The following is an 18,342-nucleotide window of genomic DNA, read 5'->3' as shown; positions in this document are numbered from 1 at the left end:
CCCCCAGCCGCTCGCTCACTTCCCCCTGGTGGGATGGGGGAGAGAGTCGGAAGGGTAAGAGTGAGGAAACTCGTGGGTTGAGACAGAGACAGGGAAAGCAAAAGCCGCACACGCAAGCAAAGCAAACCCGGGCATTCATTCCCCACTTCCCACGGGCAGGCCGGTGTTCAGCCATCTCCAGGAAAGCAGGGCTCCATCACTCATAACAGTGACTTGGGAAGGCAACCACCATGACTCCCAACGTACTGCCTTCCTCCTCATTCCCCCAGTTCTATACACTGAGCATGACATCATACGGTATGGAATATCCCTTGGGTCAGTTGGGGTCAGCTGTTCCAGTCATGTCCCCTCCCAGCTTGTTGTGCCGCCCCAGCCTCCTCGCTGGTGGGGTGGGGTGAGAGGCAGAAAAGGCCTCGACTCTGGGTAAGCCCTGCTGAGCAGTAACAAACTCATCCCTGCGTTACTAACACTTTTTTCAGCACAAATCCAAAACACAGCCCCATACCAGTTACTGCAAAGAAAATTAACTTTACCCCAGCCCAAACCAGCACAAGTACAAACTTAAAAATATTCTTATTATAGGAGTCATAGGACCAGGTGAATTATGAATTGCACTAAATGAGAAACTGGTCATTCACGTTGCTGCAGTGAAGTAGCTACATCACAAGGTAGAGCAACCCAGCTAGTTCAGTCTGCCACAGTCAACCAAGGTTTCAATACTGCACACACCTCCCAAGAGCTGGGACCCATGCACTCGTTCACAGTTCCCATGGGTTGAAAAATACAGTTCTAGATAGACTGTAAGCTGCAAATTACAGCATCAACAGGAGCACAGCCAAGAAATTTTTATAACCACCCAATGCATCTTCTCACGAACACAACACGAGCCATGCATTAGGCTTGTGTTTTATACCTCTCCTTCTCATGCAGCAGTTGAAGAGGACGCAGGTGGGTACTGCAGTTGCCACCACTGCTCTTGGGAGTGGCAGTTCCAACCAGGAAAAGTAAAATGAACAATAATAATACAAACAGTTCATTCAACTGTTCCAAGTGTTCATTTGAACATTCATACAAAGAGTTCATTTCAAAGAGGGACAAGTTTTTCCATTCAGTCATCTGGAATCCTTAGTTTCTGGAAGATAACAATTTCCAGCTTATTTGTGTTAAATTACAACACACTAAAATACCATCTCTGTTCAATGCCACACTATAAGCAAGTTTGTACGCTAAAATTTGAACAAACAAGTTCAAAAGTCAGATTGAGTAGTTCTCAACAGGGACTCTGAAATAGTTTGAAAGTGACCTTGGGCCACAAACACCCACGCTAGGCACTACGGGGGGAGCATCAGCAGCCTCTAAGGCCTAATGTGCACGTAAACAAGCTCCCATATCTTTATTCCACACAGGACCATCAGCATATAACGTTGACTATACCACACCTTATATGTCAAGATTATTGAGCAGAATTATGGTTAGCAATTCTTTATCTACGCTGCATGCTGAGAAACTACACTGAGAATTTGTTGGCTTTTCTACATTTATATTGTTAACAAAGAGTCATAGTGCAATTTCACAAGCATTTCAGTCCACAGTAAACATGGATCAAGTGACCCCAACTCCTTTTTTCCAACCTACAGTTCCTGTAGTCACATCATGCTCTCAGTTGTGCCGGTACAACCGTTTATGCCTTATGGACTGAACTGGGCAAGGGACAGGGATAGGTTCAAAAGACACAGAAATAATTTAGTTTGTTGTCAAAGAAATAAACCTACATATTAGGAAGCTTTTCCTTCTTTCCAGAAGAAGGTAAGCATAACACACAGTACTTTGGGAAATTTGAGAAGTTCTAGTAACAAGGAACAAAAATTACTCCTAATGATAAAGAGATGATTTAAGTAACTTCATAATGGAAATTTCTTTCCAGAAGGAAGATAAGCCACAGTGAATACAAAATATTTTGAATGTATTATGATTAGCTGGAAAGCAATACAGTTCCAAAACTCTAAAGGTCCACCAGAACAAAATAAACTTGAGTATTAAATTCATAGAATCATAGAATCGTTCTGGTTGGAAGAGACCTCAAAAATCAAGTCCAACCTTCTGCCCAATGCCACCATGCTCACTAAATTCAGATCCCTTACTACATATGCAGTCTGACCATTTGTTCAGTTACACAAATTAAAGTAATACTAGCAGTGAGGAAATAAATCCCTTACAAATTTGTGATTTATTAGAATGATTATAAAAACAGGAAAAAAATAATAATCAGTCTGTGCATTTCTTCTGTCTCCAGTTAGATGAACAGTGTCTGAAAACTACGTATTACCAATGATAAACTCTGTTGCTGTAACTTCACTTAGCAACTCATACATTTTAACTAAAGAAAAAAAGGTTTCTTCCAGATAGATGCATCAAGTGTTGTACTCCAACTGCAAATATATTTTGCTATGTTTATTTCCAACTCTCCAATAGAAAGTCTTTAATAAATGTGCGAAGGAGAAAAAACAAAGCCACATCCGAAGTATGGTCAAATCTGAAAGTTTACAAAATGAAGGGAAGTATACCACTGTAAATGAAAAAGCAGTGATGAAGTATAACATTTGGAAGAAAAATAAAAAGAGCATAATAAAAAGAATAAATAAAACATTTGAAATTTATGTTCCAGAATATTTCCCATACTGTTCTACTAACTCAGCGAGTGAGCTTTGTACTGCAGGTATCCCTTTCCATGCTTACAGAAATTTTTTGAAAGGCCTATCAAACATCTCAAAATAATTACTAGAGAGGAAAGTGCTTCCAATTTCAGATTAAAGCATAAAAATTACAGATAGTAAGATTTGATATGCTTCAAACTTTGCTTCTTTTAGAAAAGAAAAACGCAAGAGAGATTAGAGGAGCCAAAACAGTATCTAGGATATTGCTCTCTCCACAGAAGTTTCCAAACTGGTATGCCTAGTGTCCTGACCAAGTCAACAATACTAAACCTATTCCCCAATTAAGTTTCAGGCTCATGGTCTCATATCAGATTTTCCATTACAGTCAAACTAAGAAGTGTGAATTAATCAAAGGGCAATCATGCACTTCAAAGTTTTCATAAAATAAACACAGTATTGTGAAGCTGTTAGTAGCAAATCCATAGTTAAGACTGAACTGAGCTTCTTTAAAAACAGTAACATCAGTTTCAACACCGTTCAATCACTTCCCACTTCAGAAGGCAACTAGAATTTTAATGCAGTTTCCAACAGAAATGTCTAAGCCTCTTAGATTTTGATCAGTTTTTTTCCTGTCACTTGCATAATTTTCACTCCCTGAGAATAAGTCAACAGAACTATCGGTATTTAGAGCATCTGAATCCTGGAAGCACTAAAAAACAACAAAAAATTCCACCAAAGATCAGGGTATCACCATGGTGGCAGAGTTCAAACACTGTGTTTTTGACTTTCAGTTTTCAAAGAATATCATATGTTCTTGAGAATATTATATTTTCATCCTGACATCTCAGCGTTATTTACAAGTCACCAATAACTGGATAGCAAATTTATCAAAGCCTGAAATATAAAGAATTTATGACACACAGAGATATGTGCACTGTCAGTGGTTAAAAACTGGATTTGAAAAAGAACGTGGTGGAGAACTGAGGAATCTGCCAGTACAATTAAGCGTGGACAGCAAGGCACGCGAAATGACATCGATAGGAGCTGTAAGCAATTGTCTGATGTCCTCAGATCTTTCCTTCACAGGAAACCCACTTAAGCAACTGTAAGTTAGCATGTTTCTTAGGTGCCTGAAACAACAATGCATAAACAGGAAAGGCATCCAATAAGTAGCAGAATTCTTTCCCCATTCCAGAACGGGCATGCTATCTTTCTTAAAAGTCTATCCACCAAAAAGCAGAAAACATCAGTAACAACATTTATCTCAGAATGTTGTTCTTATGATTTCTCTAGAGAATCTCCTTTTTTTTTTTTCCTTCTTTCTTTCTTTCAAACTCTGTTTTCATTTGCTCTCAAGATACTTTAGGCTTCCTTAGTATTATAAGTAAACATGCAAACTGTACTTACTAAGCATATTTACATTAATTTATAATTACTTGAAGTTAGAGATTCAGAAAGAAAATTATGTTCCTCAAACTAAAGAGATTACTGCAGATGTTAGGAAAAAAAGAAATCACTACAAGAAACAGAATGTCTGGTCATCTTTCAGCCTAGACTGCATGTTCTTTGACAAAATAACTGTCATTTTGTTAAGTGCCAAGAACACTGACATGGCTTTTAAAAATGGATTACCAGTTAATTTGAAAGTAGGAGGCAATAATCAAAGTAAAAGACATTTCTCCAAAGAAAGGTATCATCACTGACCTTTGCAATAGCAACCGCTTGCTGAGGGTAATACAGGGAGGTACCAATACCCATGAGACCTGCGGGATACACTAACTTCTTCTCCTTTGAGCCTGTTTCATAACAAAAAAAAAAAAACCAAAAACAAAAACCAAAACATTGTTAGAGTATATATTAACCAAGACAGCTGAATGGCCCTAACCTTTTATTTATAATCAAAATAATTTTATTAAATACAGTTCAGTATATTTTCTGTTCAGTCTTACTGGTTTCTTAAGAAATGTGCTTACTCTGATCCATAATTATTCTTTTCACCTTTTTAAAAGAATATTTTTATTAACATCTTACCATAGTGAAAATTATCTTACAACTATATTTACTGTAGTAATACATAATTTATTTCAGTACTGAATAATGAGGCAAAAGCCACAGTCAAGAGATATTCGAGAGAATTATACCAACTGATACTCTCTTCTAAACTAAAAGGAAAAACTCAGGCAAAGAAAGGATAGAATAGCATTCTTCTGATACATCAAGCAGAACAAGAGACATTCCAATACAAACTTTAAAAAGTTACCTTGACTCACAAATATTGATTCTTCCAAAACTGTTCTTACGAATAATTTTTTCTTGAGTCACTACAACAATTTGCAAAGCATTTGCAAGTACTTTTAAACAAAAGTACTTACAATTATGCTATATGCCTATTGCTCAGTCCCCAACTGAATTTTGAACATTTTCATCAATTTGAACTCTCTAGTCAATTACACAAGTCTAAAGTAATTTAGCTGTCTGAAAAGTTCATCCTCTTATCACAGCTGGCCACAGGCCACATATCCTGGCTGGCCAGTGGCAATACACATCACTGAACCAGTTACGGGGCACGCTGCAGTTTATCCAGTCAGAAAGGAACAGAGGAAGCAGCAGGTACAGGAGAAAACCAAGCAGTACAGGGAAAAAAAGGTCATAGAACAGACGTGCGGGACTGGGGATGCAGTAGTTCCAGTCCTCATAGAACAGCCTGCTCTATGTGCAAAGCCACACGTGCTTCTAATAAAGGAACAATGAATTTTGAGGAGGAAATGCATGTTAGAAGTGTTTTGTGCTTCCACTAACATATGTTCACGATGAGATGAGAAACTTAACAGTAAACAAGAGGCATTCATAAAGTGATGCTGCTAGTCTTGTGAAGAGGGAACTTGGTACCAATCAGCTATAAGAAAACGCAGAAAAGGCAAGCTTCATTGCATCTTTACAACCAGAAAAATTACATTTTGTTGCAACTTCTGGGAACGGGGAAGTCTTCCTCAGTGAGAGCTTATCAGTGTGCCTACAGTATCACTTTAGGAATAAATGTAATAGTTGAAGATATTAATGCCTTACAGCAGGTTGCTACCTGCTGAAGATCCCCATTAGAGGCAAATTTAGGAATACTCCCGTATCCATTCCAGTACTACGCAGCAAGGTGTGATGGTGTGCTTCCCTGCCCCACGCTGACCTTTATTTCCCGTAGCCCTGCTCAGGCGATAACCACCAGTGTCGGTTGTAATGGACGCATCTGGTTGTGGTGGCTGTGTCCGGCTCAAAGCGGATTTGGGGGAGACAGATAACACCACAATAGCCCGGGGCTAATTCAAGCCCCGGGGCTAATTCGAGCCATGCGCCCACCTAACCACAGTGCTGGTCAAGGTCCAACTCAAGCCAAGTTTGGAAGAAACTAACATCTGCAGTCGGTATGCAAATATGACTATGAGTCAATCACCTTACTCCATAAATAGCGGCAAAGCCCAGGGCCCACTGAGCTATCCTGCACGGCAGCAGGTTGCACACCTCTCAAGGTTACGCCTGCCGCAGAGATCCCTAACTCCTTGATACTGAGAGATCCCTTGCTGCAACAGATCCTCAGCAAGTGACTAATAGCATGCTAAACTTCGTAAGCTTCCCTAAGATTGTGTCTTAGATTGATTGTGCACGTATAATCCTTTACACATAAACCGTTGACCAAGTCTGGGACTAGGATTGGATCCAGCTGCATCTAGACTCCTCTGAGAAAGAGTTTAGAAAGCAAGGAGGTCCTCTCTGAACTTCATGACTCAATGGGAGGGTCTCCCTGATGTGTCTGACTTACCCTGTTCTCTATGTAGTAAATAATCAAGTGTACCTTGCCATTGAATCTTGTTAAACCACTGTCACATCTACTATCAAACTTTGTTAAATCGCTGTTTTATATCAATAAACACATTGCTGCTTGTCTCTTAACAAGTGAAGTGCATCACTCCATCCACAACACACGGTTAGAACAAATTATCTTCAACAGCATTTTAAACCAAGTTGGATGACTGCACAATATTCATGTGACTAAACTCCGAATACCGTACTTTCTACTTAGTGGGCAGCTGTATCTTCAAGTGCTATGGTTAGACCTGGAAGATTTATCTGTACCTTCCAAGAGGGCAATTTTTCCAGTAAGACCAAGAGAGAAAGGGATAAAAAAAAGGACATTTAGTTCTAACTTTCTGTAGCATCAAAATTAAGGGGCGCTTCTTTCTACAGTTTGAATACTTTCTGAAAATAGCAGTCAGTATTGTAAACTATAACCAGACACAAAGTTTTAAAATTATGGCTCCCGTCCTAAAAAATTCACAAATCAGACATTTGTATTATGAGGGATTTTTAGTTTTATTAAACTTAGGAGTCTCTAATTTTTCAGATCCAGCACCAAGACTGCACTTTCCCCCTCCCATTTTGCTACTGTTGTAAAGGCTGGAAACTGATCTCATTCATGGTCACATAACTCAAGAAGCAGGAATTTGAAGAGAAAGAACTTCAAATGGGTAAAGTTGGAGACCTTGATTTTCATTTTAAAAAAATCTAAAAAAAAACCAAAGTACTGCTCTCATCATCTTCACTGGAAGATTAAGTATTTTGACGAGTACATATATTCACAGAACACTTTCCATTTCTACATAGCCAAGCACACACTTCCAGGTTGTTCAACACGTACAGGCCCCACAAAGGTGTATTTTATGCAAAGCAAGTCCTCACTAATATTTAAATTCTAGAACTTTACAGTGTCATTACCTACATGTTTTCTTCTTGTGTTACTTTGTTTCTCTATTAGAAATATCTCAATGCAAACACAAAATACTTTTTCCACAATTAACATTTCTTAAAATAACATTTATTTCTATGAAAGCATAAATGGATTAGTTTCTTCAACTACTGTGAGGAAATTAACTGTATCACTTTTCTATAGCACAAAATATGCATATATTTATAGTACACCCAGAGTTCACAAGTATTTTTGCTGAACATCACCAGCTGCAGCAGCTCTGTGCCTGGACACACAATACTTTGAAGGAACTTAAGTATACAACTAATTGTACACATATCACAGCTCAGGAACCTCTGTATTTTACCATAATTTATTCCTCTGTAGTTTTTTCTACAGTGACATGTGATCAAGAACTTAAGTAATTCAAAAGATTTTTTTTTTTTTTAGCCAAAAAAAAAAGAAAATACTTTCCTACTTTTGCTGTAATAAACTAGAACTGGAAAAGTTCAAAGACTAGATTCCAGTAACAAATACAGTATTCACAAACAATAATTGATGGGTATTACACACCTTTCCATGAAGTTTCTCTATAATTGGAGGAACATCGTAGAAACATGCTTGCATAGTTAAGTCAGATCACATGCGTCAATTAAAAATTAGTATCCAAAAAACCATAAATAAATTATTTATCCCTAATCATATCATAAGCAGTTCAAAAGGTTCCCACTTACCTCTAGCAAGAAACAATCCAACAATCCCAGCAAAACCTATCACACCAAGCCTTGGATAAAATCCAGCAGGGGGGTTTTGGAGAAATTCACAGCCCTCTGAAAAGAAGTCAGAACAAAGTGCTTTAATGTAATGTGAAAGTGTTTTTGTGATAAGGAATCATCAATACATGCTGGCAATTGTTACAAAACATAAAGAGTTATCAAAACACATTTAACTATCATGCACATTTTAGATTTGCTGGCATAAAATTCAAAGCCTTTGAGATCTTCTCTAGTGACACATGAATGAAACTGAACATCGTATTGTATTTACCAATTTTCATAGAAGCTTTTGCCTTTGCTCCTGGGCCATCTGTTTTGTTTTGCTCTTTTGCATCACAATTCTCTCTTTTTCAAATTAGTGATAAAAACTTTAGCAAAACGGATTCTTACATTTACATGTTAACAAGAATTAGTTTCAGTAAAAACACTGTACAAAAAACAAATCACAGAACAAAGGAAAGACACAGCATAAACAAAGCCCACTCCAAGATGGGAGTCCAATGGGGGAATGGAAAACTGTGAAAAATCTTCCATGCAAAGGAGTTGAAAAGACCACGACTGTTAAGTTTAAGGAAAAGAGGAGCAGTATTTGAAATAAGCTCTAGATAGCATCCATGCACAGTCCTGATAAGCCTAAGTATGAAAGGATGCTTCCAAAACTAAAAATAAATACAAATTATTTTGGATTAATTCAAAATTCTTGGCAGCTGCAAGGAAGTAAACCAAAATGAAAGGGCATAACGTTACAAACAAAAGACCTGGCGCTTGCAACAAGTAATAAACAGTGCAAGAGGTTTCAGTTACTAAGCTGGGTCAAGCAAACATTACTGTCTAGGAACAAATTTCTTCCTTCTTTTCCTGCATTACTGTCATTTTTAGTGACATCGATCAACATAGAAGCAGGTCTCAGTTTTTAATTGTTTAGAAATGTAGTGTCATAATGACCTACAAAGGAAATTTAAACAGATATACAGCGCAATTAAAGTAGTCTTAAATGCATTAGAAATTATATATATAATGATGCTTAATGGAATTCCCTTTTAACAGAAGATATAGTACAGTCCTGTATTTTGAATTGCTAGTTAAGAAAACTAAACTGATTTACCTCTACCATGCTCAACAGCTTTTTCTAATTTGGGTATAGCTTTGGCATAATGATCCTAAAAAAAAAGAAAAGAAAACAACAGTAAATAGATACCAAGTAAGTAAAATATCAACTATAGACTGTAACTGACCTAAAAAAGGAAAAAAAGGAAAAAAAAAATAAAGAAGAAAAGTGTTGCATTCCTGAAATAACTTATTTTTATGCCCACTTTCACCCTTCACTTAAAGGGCTATGCTTGCTCAACATTAGGTTTGGCATACCTTAGGGCTTTTTCTCAAAGTAGTGTTTGGACACAGATGAAATATAATACCTCAAAATACAGAAGTCAAGTTCAATATTTCATTGAGTTCCTGATCAGGTAGCTGAAACTCGGGATTATCTCAGGTTTCTCAGTGTATGTAAGCAGCGCAAAAATACTTGAGTTGATGCAAAGTAAGGAAGTACAACACTAATAAACTCCTTCCTGGCACTTCACAGGCGTGCACGACTCACTCTGCAAGATGATGAATTCCCCTTTCCAAGAGACAACCTTAGACTAACAAAACTGCATTTTTCAAGTGACTTGGAAAATAAGATGTCCATATAATGTCCAAAGTAAATCAAAGACCACTGCATCGACCCCACAAACTAGTTCTAGATTTTTTTCTCAGACTGACAATATGCAGGAAGTAAAAAAATTCACATTTTTTTTCCCTACTTTGATAAAAGGCAAAGAAATCTCAATAACAGCAACCCTGCTAATCGTTATTATGCTAATAATCCTTCAGAGACAGTGTAAGACTATCAATTAGGGAATAAATTCATAAACACGTATGTCTGAAGCTAAAGCAGAGAATGGTCTCGCAATACCACTTCAGCTCTCTGTGCAGAAGTGAAAGCATTTGTTTAGGATAGGCATGGGGATAGTATCTTTAGAACTTTTACTTCCTCAGTAGCAAGAGTGACTTAAAAAAACTCCAAACTTGTAATGAAAAAAGAGTGCTAGCATGTGACACACAACAGAACTCTAAATGGATGTTGGTCTTATTAAAAGCCAATGAAAAAAGAACATGCTCTAAAGACCCCAGAGACTAAGCCAGACTGATCTTCTGTCACAGCTCACACTAACTGGCTCATGTCTACATCTATGCTTTGAACTGACTTTCCACTACAGTTAAGCAAGCAATTCTGAACAAGTAAAATGGATATACGAACATAACCAATTTTATTCTCATTGTCCTGGGTTATGTTTTTAATTTTAAAGACAACTGAGACACACCTAAAATATTATTTTCTTTAACATAGCAGGAGGTGGGGGCGGTGTAAAACCAAAACCATCTCTGACTACAGTCAAGCAAGCAAGATGACCCCAAAGCCATAAAGTTTACATGCCCACTTCATAAAATGAGTCAGTAAACCACTGCCAGGAAATGGCTTGTTGCATGTAAGCAGAAAAGCACATTTTATGTAAATGATCACCACGCAGACAAAAAATAAAGCAAATAGGAAGACAACAGGCCAGTGAGACATAAAGCACTGTTCAAGGCTTACCTGCAGTCAGTCCAACCAGGCAACTAACCTGGTCTCAAATTGCAGTCCCCAGTTATGGTTATCGGAGGTCAGAGCTCTAACTACACTGTGGAAAATCCCCCTTCTCCTTCAAAACTGAAGTCCTTACTGCTGTTGGTGGCACTTGAGAAACACATCACTAGACTGAGTAACCCTGAGTACTTCTGAAAAAATGTTCAGTACTGTTAAAGGTTAGTACCACGTGACAGATCTTCTAGCACAAAGGACACACTGATCTGAACAGCTTGGCTTTCTACGAAGAACTGGAAAATCGGCTTGCAGCTTAAGAATAAGATTCATGACAGCCAGGGTCTAAAGTAGAGAATGATCTAAAGTTGCAAAGAGGCAACCAGATGACAAGGATGCCACTGCTTCAGAAGTAAGCCTCAACATTTGACGGGTCAGGAAAGGGCAAGAAAGCCATCATATGACTCTGCAATCTAACATCAATAATTTAGACCCTGATTACAAAGATCTTTGTTTTCCTCTATGCTGCAAAGACTATTTTTGTATTTAATGACTGTTTAGTATAAACATGCTACCTAGTAAAATATACAACAAAGTTTTGGGGCAACATCTGGGGGCTAGGTTTGCCACTAATAGTGGCCTGGGGTTTCCTCTCTTCCAGAGAGCCGTGTTCCTTCCCTCAACATTCCAGTTCAGCAAATATTGATTTATTTTCTGCGAAGCTGTCATCACTGCAACTGTGACAAAACACAACCCAGTAGTGCTGCTCCAAAACACACTGCTTGGTAATTTAAGGCCTTATCCTTGAGCATGGAAAATGCAAATCAAATTACTCTCCTGTCTTCCTCAGTCACAGGACAGTACCAAATCTAGATATCCCTAGATATCTTTAAGTTTAAAGCTTATTCCAGATAACAATTCTAAGCTTCAGTTAGTTTTCCTTTAATTCTTTTGGGGGGATACAAAGTGTGAAAAAGCAGGGGTTTAGTTCATCAAATTAGTAGGAAGAAACAACTGGTTTTGTGTGAGGAGGTGGTAAATATTATGACTCGAACTGTGGAAAATTTTAAGTAATGCAGCATTTTGGAAAAATGCTTGTACAGCTATCAACTTTTACTTTGCTGCTATCTATTAATTCTCTCTCAAAAAAAACCCCCAAAAACCAGCTCAACCCTTATCACTGAACCACTACCGGCTGTGATACAAAACCACTGTACCTGACACCAGGCTGTATATGGCTCCATAACATGCCGTAAACGCGAAACCCCCTCTTCCAGTGGAGTTTGTGGATTCTCCACATATTTCGTCTCACGAGCTGGAGAGGAGTAGAGTGACAGCTGTGAATATTAGCAAACAAGAGGTTAAAAACAAAGGTGTAATTGTGTAAGTAGGTCTTCAGGGCATGAACAGTCCAACTAGAGAACATCTAACAGGGTGCTTACTACATAAACAATGCCTAATAAAAATTCAGGCACAGCTGTGAGACAACCATTATGAGCAAAGTTTAATTATATACTATGATGAAGATGACTTGTAATTGCTATGCAATTCATCCATAGCTGCTATATGATCCAAGTCACAGGTTATAAATTAATATTAAGCTAGTTTAATAAGAACAAAAACACAATTGTGAAAAATGTTTCTGGTCTTAATCAGTACTTCTGGTTCCCAGTTAATATATACTAAATGTACAAGAACTCTGAAATGACAATCGATCATTTTCTGTATTTGCACAAGCCCTCATTAAAGAGTCTAAGTAGCTTCTAACAAAGGTAACATCCGATACAAATTGAGCAGGAAAATGGTCCGACATCCTGATGTTGCAGTCATTAACCGCATCAGCAACTGACAGCATTAATAGCACCATGGGGCTGCGCAAATAGGAACTGTAACATCCACCTGAAGAGCAATGGGCATCTTCACATAACAAATACTGTAACACTGTATTTAGGGTTTAGCATCACAACAGATTTATTACAATTACCTAAACGTATTTAAAATTGTATACCATAAAAAAAAAAGGCAAAGTCTGTACTGCTGAAGATGAACAACAAAGTTTAGATCAAGACAAAACCTGCTAAAATTCCTAGCAGTTTATACACTGCACTGATGTTTATTATAAAGTGTTTATATTTTATACCACATTTATACTACATTTAGTAGTATACTATAAACTGATGTTTATACGTACTGTTGCATCAAAGTGTAGCTAGCCCTCTTTTCAAGATAAGTTGGAAGACAACTGTATCTCTATTGTAATAAAAAAGGCTGCTAACCATAACAAAATTTATAATGACATAGAATTTGTCAAAAAATTCAGTAACTCATGCAGCTGGGTTTCCCGTAATAGTCTGAAAGACAAGCATTTGAGGTCTCGTTTCCCTAAGAAATCCAGTCATCTCTGGCAATCATAGTCACATCAGTTAAACTCTGAATATGTTAGACAACATAACCGCCATTTCCAGCACAAGGACAGAAGTCTCCGAGAGAAGGAAATTCCCATACATTTTATGAAACTGGACAGCTGACAGAGCAGAGATCCAAACTAACATACTCTGTGAATGGTAAGAAAGGCAGCCAAAACTCCACGGCTTGCACACTGCTTTGCTGAAGCTGATGGGCAAGCCAATTATTCAGCACATACGTAACGTCAAACTGCTGCCTCCTTGCTGACTCAGGCCAGTGGCGTAGGGCAGGCGACGGCCCAAGCTGAGGTTACTTGACTGGGTGAAGCCAGCAGACTGCTTCCACTAGTCATCCTCTCGCACCGTGCAAGGGAACTGCCCGTGCAGACACTTCCAAAAGACCCACGTACACACAAAAATAAGTTTCATTTAGTTTCACTGCTCATGTAACAACACTTGAGCTTGGGTTGAAGTACTTTAAAAATTTTAAACAACTACAAACTCTCGTGTATATAAAGCTGTATTTAGCTATGAACTACAACTTTGGTTTTTTTAATGTTGGAAACCGTTAAAAGCGTATGCAACAATGTGGTGAGTCTACAGTTTGACAGGGTGTCTTAAAGCTCTACTTGCGATATAACCAAGACATTTGTAACATCTTAGAGAAACAATAAAGTAACAGGTTTTTATTATCCCTACTTATTGTAATTGTTGTTGCTTATGTCTGAATGCTGTCAAGAAATGAAAACTGCTAAAATTCTGTAGGCTACTACATTGGATTCAAAGCATTGCCAGACAAGAATTCTGCCTGTCAATAAAAAAAAAAAAAAAAGACTACTTTTAGAAATAAAAACTTTTTATTTGCTGTTTTATTGGAGAACATAAATGAAATTTTATTAGAATTTGCCAACAGTACTTGTAATAAAAACACATGCTGTTACCTGGATAAAAAGCAAAGAAAATATTCCTGTGGATTTGAAATACGACCACAATTAAATCTACAAACATGAAAAGGTAATATCTGAATGAAGAACAGAAGGTTTTAATGTAGGAAAAAGATCTTGCACACAAGCAAGCCTGATGCGATCAAGCAGAGGGCATCAAATGCAACCCTTGGGTAAAAGGAGCAAAACTGTATTGACCTCTCTATTACTCAAAATTGAGAAGAAAGTTTAAAGGCAAGAATAGAAAAGTGAAGAGATGTACCTAAATGCTTTCACTCATCAAAATACAATGTCTTTCAGAATTCTGCAGAATTTCCATACAGATAGAAGAGCACTAGGGCCCTAACCATACTTACCTCCTCAATTTTCAGCAACTCCTTTTTGGAAGTCTTCTCTGAAGAGGAAGCATAAACCTGGATAGAGAGCAAGCTCAGACTAACAGGGGTGGCCCCCAGACGAATGACCTAGAAACATTATAGGAAGACACGTAAATCATTAAGTTCAAACAAAATGGCAACAAGTTTGAACACATCCATGTCGACAGTGTTTATGTCCCTGTATACAGTAACAAGTGATATATTAAGATGCTCAGAAGTTAGGAGAGAGGGGATTCAGTGGTACACAACCTAATGCTCTCAGGCACTCAAGCGATAACACCTAAATTATTCACATGGTACTTGGAAAAGCATAAGGCTAAAGGAGACACTACATATAAATGATAATCTCATCAGTTTTCATCTCACAAAAAGATCTGCTTTCTCTCACTTGAAACATAACTTTTATTAACTTTCTCAGTATAGATAGTAACAACATTATATTTATATTTTAAAGAACTTTGAGAATGTCCGTATGTCTCCATTTTTCTGTAGTTGGTACCAAGAAGTTCAGCATTTTATTTCTAGTTATTGTCTGCAACTAGATGGGGGGGGGGGTGGGAGGCAAGAGACCTACAGTTGAAAGTATCAGAATGTAACCACTGCTTTCTAAGAATTTTAGGACTGTCTCCTACTTTTCTGTGAGAAACGTGAATTACAGTGCATTGTGACAGATACTTGACTGTTTTTGAATACTTCAGGTTCAAACCAGTCACACAACACACGCACCATAAGCAAGGCGGACATAATTCTCCCTACATTCAGGACCTACACTAAATTGTACTTCTGAACAGAAGAGGCCGCTTTAACTTAAAAAACAGAAGATAAAAATCTTCGCTGTGTAGCAAATCAAGAATGCACGGAAAGCATTTTCCAACAAATGCACACCCTTATTAACAGCAACATTTAACTCAAGAAACAGCAGTTCAAATGGGAAACCTTCCAACATCTCATATTCACGTTACTGCTCAGATAAACACGTGCAGAGTTACGACAGCCTGTGTTCTGTTCTGGCAGGTTACAGGGTGAGTGGATCGAACAGCCTGCGGCCACCGAACTGGAGAAGCCCGGCTCTGCTCACGGCATCGGTTCCCAGAAGTCCTGCTGCTCACCTTGCCCTAGCTTTGGTGGTTGGATGCTTCCACCACGAGGCAATTCACCTCGCCAACTTGGCAAAAGATTAATCCTGAAAAAGAAGCGGAGAGCTTTGTGCGGGCTTAGTGAGTTGAACCCATCCATGAAATAGCCTGACAAGCACCAGAGGAACTGTGTGGCCAGGGAAGAGGAGATGAAAAAAGGAGAAGGCAGCAAGCCCGCTTCCTTTCCAGAAATCATAAGGGTACATCACATTGACCTAGCTGCTTGTGAAACTGAAGCCTTGGTCAAACCAATCCGTCCTTCGTGCTGTTATGAGGATAACTGACCTAGCCACAGGACAATTAACTCTGAAACTTTGTTTCTGCCCATTGCAGACCTGTTAGAAAACAGCTTTAAAATTATCCAGACTACATGCTTATTGTATACAGATCAGCATTTGCAGCTTAAATTTCTTCCACTGCTTTGCAGACGGAATATTTATTAAATGTAACCAAGAGACTCCTCAAGCTCAGAATTAGACTACATAGATGTCAAACTTCCTGACAATGCTCATTTAGGTGTAGAGAAACAGCACACAAGAACTAGGTCATAGGATTGCTTTTCAGAAAGACGTAAGGGATCTGATGGATCAAAAGGTATGGAAAAACTTGCTTAAAATGGAAGTTTTTCCTTATTTGAATTTATGGACTCATTATTACAGCACTATAATGAAACACCACAATGACTGGATCAGCTGTTTCACAGCCAAGGAAAGATATGAATAATCTTTAACAGCATTTGCTTAAACAAAGACTTTTCACATACTTTCATTAGCCAAGATAAAAATGTGAATGCCACTAACCATTAAGAGTTGTAGAATCTATTTCCTCAATCTTTCCTTTTTTCACTGCAAAACTGTTCTGTCACTGAAAAGGCAAAAATCTAAATGCATTTTCATTCTGAAAAATATTTTCAAACAGTGTAAATGGTGCTAAATGCCACCACCAGAAATAGTAAATCCAAATGCTTTAAATATTTGAGATTTTTAGATAAAGATGCAAACAGTGGAGCATAAGAATGGAAGTACCTTGGTTTCACAAACAGATACCAGTCATCACAGAACTACTCAGACCAAAAACATCAACTGTTCTTATTATCAAAACACTGAAGTGCAGACATTTTCCAAAGGTTTCATATTTACATTTTAAACAAACAGAAATTAACCCCTAAAACTGTTAGATGAATCTCTCCTTAAATGCACTGTTCAAGCTATACTGCACTGGTCCTCTACATCAGTTAAGATTGTGGGACAGATACAACCAGTACTAAAGTACCGTATATATCCACACATAGACTAAAAGGTGTATTCGGTAGTATGAAAGATTAACTATTCTACTTTTGGTTTCCAAAGTTCACTTTAGGATCTCATTTCTTAATACCATATTAACTACATATTACTAAAGCAATTGGTTTAGTTAAACATTTTGATTGAACTGTACCTTTAGCCTGCCTTACAGCTATTCAGCTGATACCAAAAAAGTAGGAACTGACATTCTTTTCTCTAGGCAATGCTCTACATTTACTTTAAGTAAAAAAAAATACAGTAAGTTTACTCCTTTCTCTAGCTGAAGAATTCAGCTTTATCTGTAGACACAGATCACTCATCAGCTATTTCTATCTGAAAGTTGGAGGGGAAAAGAGACCATCATATTTCACCTTAGATTGTCTTGCTTTACTGTCTTTCTCAATATTCTTAACTAACAAATGCCTCTGGGAAGAATAAATTCTATATTAAAGATTAACTCAAACTAGAACTTTTTTCCCTCTTGTCTGTGGTTTCTGAGCTCACTTGTTACTGTTATTGCCACCCTGTCAAAACTGGGAAAGGAAGAACAAATGGAAAAAAAAAAAAAATCATTAACCATACTTTTGTGAAGGCTGATATTTGTCCTAATGTACGAAGCTGCATCATTTTTCTCTTCTTTTCCCATTCTTCCTCCTATCCCTCTACCCCAACTAAAAAAAGACAGACCCAAAACCCAAACTCTTAAGCACTCCTGTTCCCTGAGGCACAGCCATCAAGGCCAAGAACCCACCTTCCCTTTTTGCTCTTAGAGGCAAAATATTAGGTTGGCCTGAAGCACTGAAACCTGTCTAACCTCAATGGTTGTACAAAAGCAGTAGTATTATGCATAGTACCTAAACCCTTTAATGACAATTCAGTATCACTTACGGAATTCTCAACGATTCTGAGATAAAATCCTTACATAAGAATTCCAGCAATTGTCCCGACACTAAAGTACAAAAAAAAAAAAGGAAAGAAAAAAGTTGCCACAAGAGTCCCGCAAGCATAGGCCACTCAATATATCAATATATTGATACATTACCAATATTTGATGGAAAAAAGGTACAAAAGAGAACAAATTTCAAGACTCAAGTGTCACGACAATAATTTGATTGAAACAAACAACTGCTTTTAGCCTGAAGGGATCCGGGGCTCTCCTCCTCCTCAGAGGCCAAGGCCTTCCAGACAACCACCGGCCCCAGGCCCGGAGCAGGCAGGCTCCCTCCTCCTCCTCACAGGTCTCGCCGACAGCCCGGGTGCAGTAACGGGAGACTTCCCAGGCGGCACGAACCCAAACTCCTCAGCCACGCTAACCGACAGCTCCACGCTGTGTACCCGAGAAGTCGTTTTAAACAACGAACGCGGCGGTGGTGTGCCCCTGCCTGCGCAACACGGGAAAGGCAATTTCGGAA

The 18,342-nt window shown here is 38.1% G+C and overlaps 1 protein-coding gene across 1 annotated transcript in view; it reads right to left on the bottom strand.

Moving 5' to 3' along the window:
- APOO (apolipoprotein O) overlaps window positions 1–15,255 on the bottom strand; it is a gene marked incomplete at its 3' end in the record, with an annotated part of 17,314 nt that extends 2,059 nt beyond the window's left edge. Inside the window, exons 1-6 of the mRNA XM_009710316.1 lie at window positions 15,187–15,255; window positions 14,491–14,598; window positions 12,003–12,122; window positions 9,271–9,325; window positions 8,124–8,219; window positions 4,359–4,450 (exon numbers count right to left, since the gene is read on the bottom strand). Of these exons, the coding sequence (XP_009708618.1) occupies window positions 4,359–4,450; window positions 8,124–8,219; window positions 9,271–9,325; window positions 12,003–12,122; window positions 14,491–14,598; window positions 15,187–15,255 (540 nt within the window). The remainder of the gene's footprint in view (window positions 1–4,358; window positions 4,451–8,123; window positions 8,220–9,270; window positions 9,326–12,002; window positions 12,123–14,490; window positions 14,599–15,186) is intronic.
- Between the last annotated feature and the right edge of the window lie 3,087 nt (window positions 15,256–18,342).

This window comes from Cariama cristata, unplaced genomic scaffold (assembly GCF_000690535.1).
Source record: "Cariama cristata isolate BGI_N322 unplaced genomic scaffold, ASM69053v1 scaffold14131, whole genome shotgun sequence".
Lineage (NCBI taxonomy): Eukaryota > Metazoa > Chordata > Aves > Cariamiformes > Cariamidae > Cariama > Cariama cristata.
The sequence above is the reverse complement of the archived record's forward strand: the minus strand, read 5'-3'. Positions and strand labels throughout refer to the sequence as shown.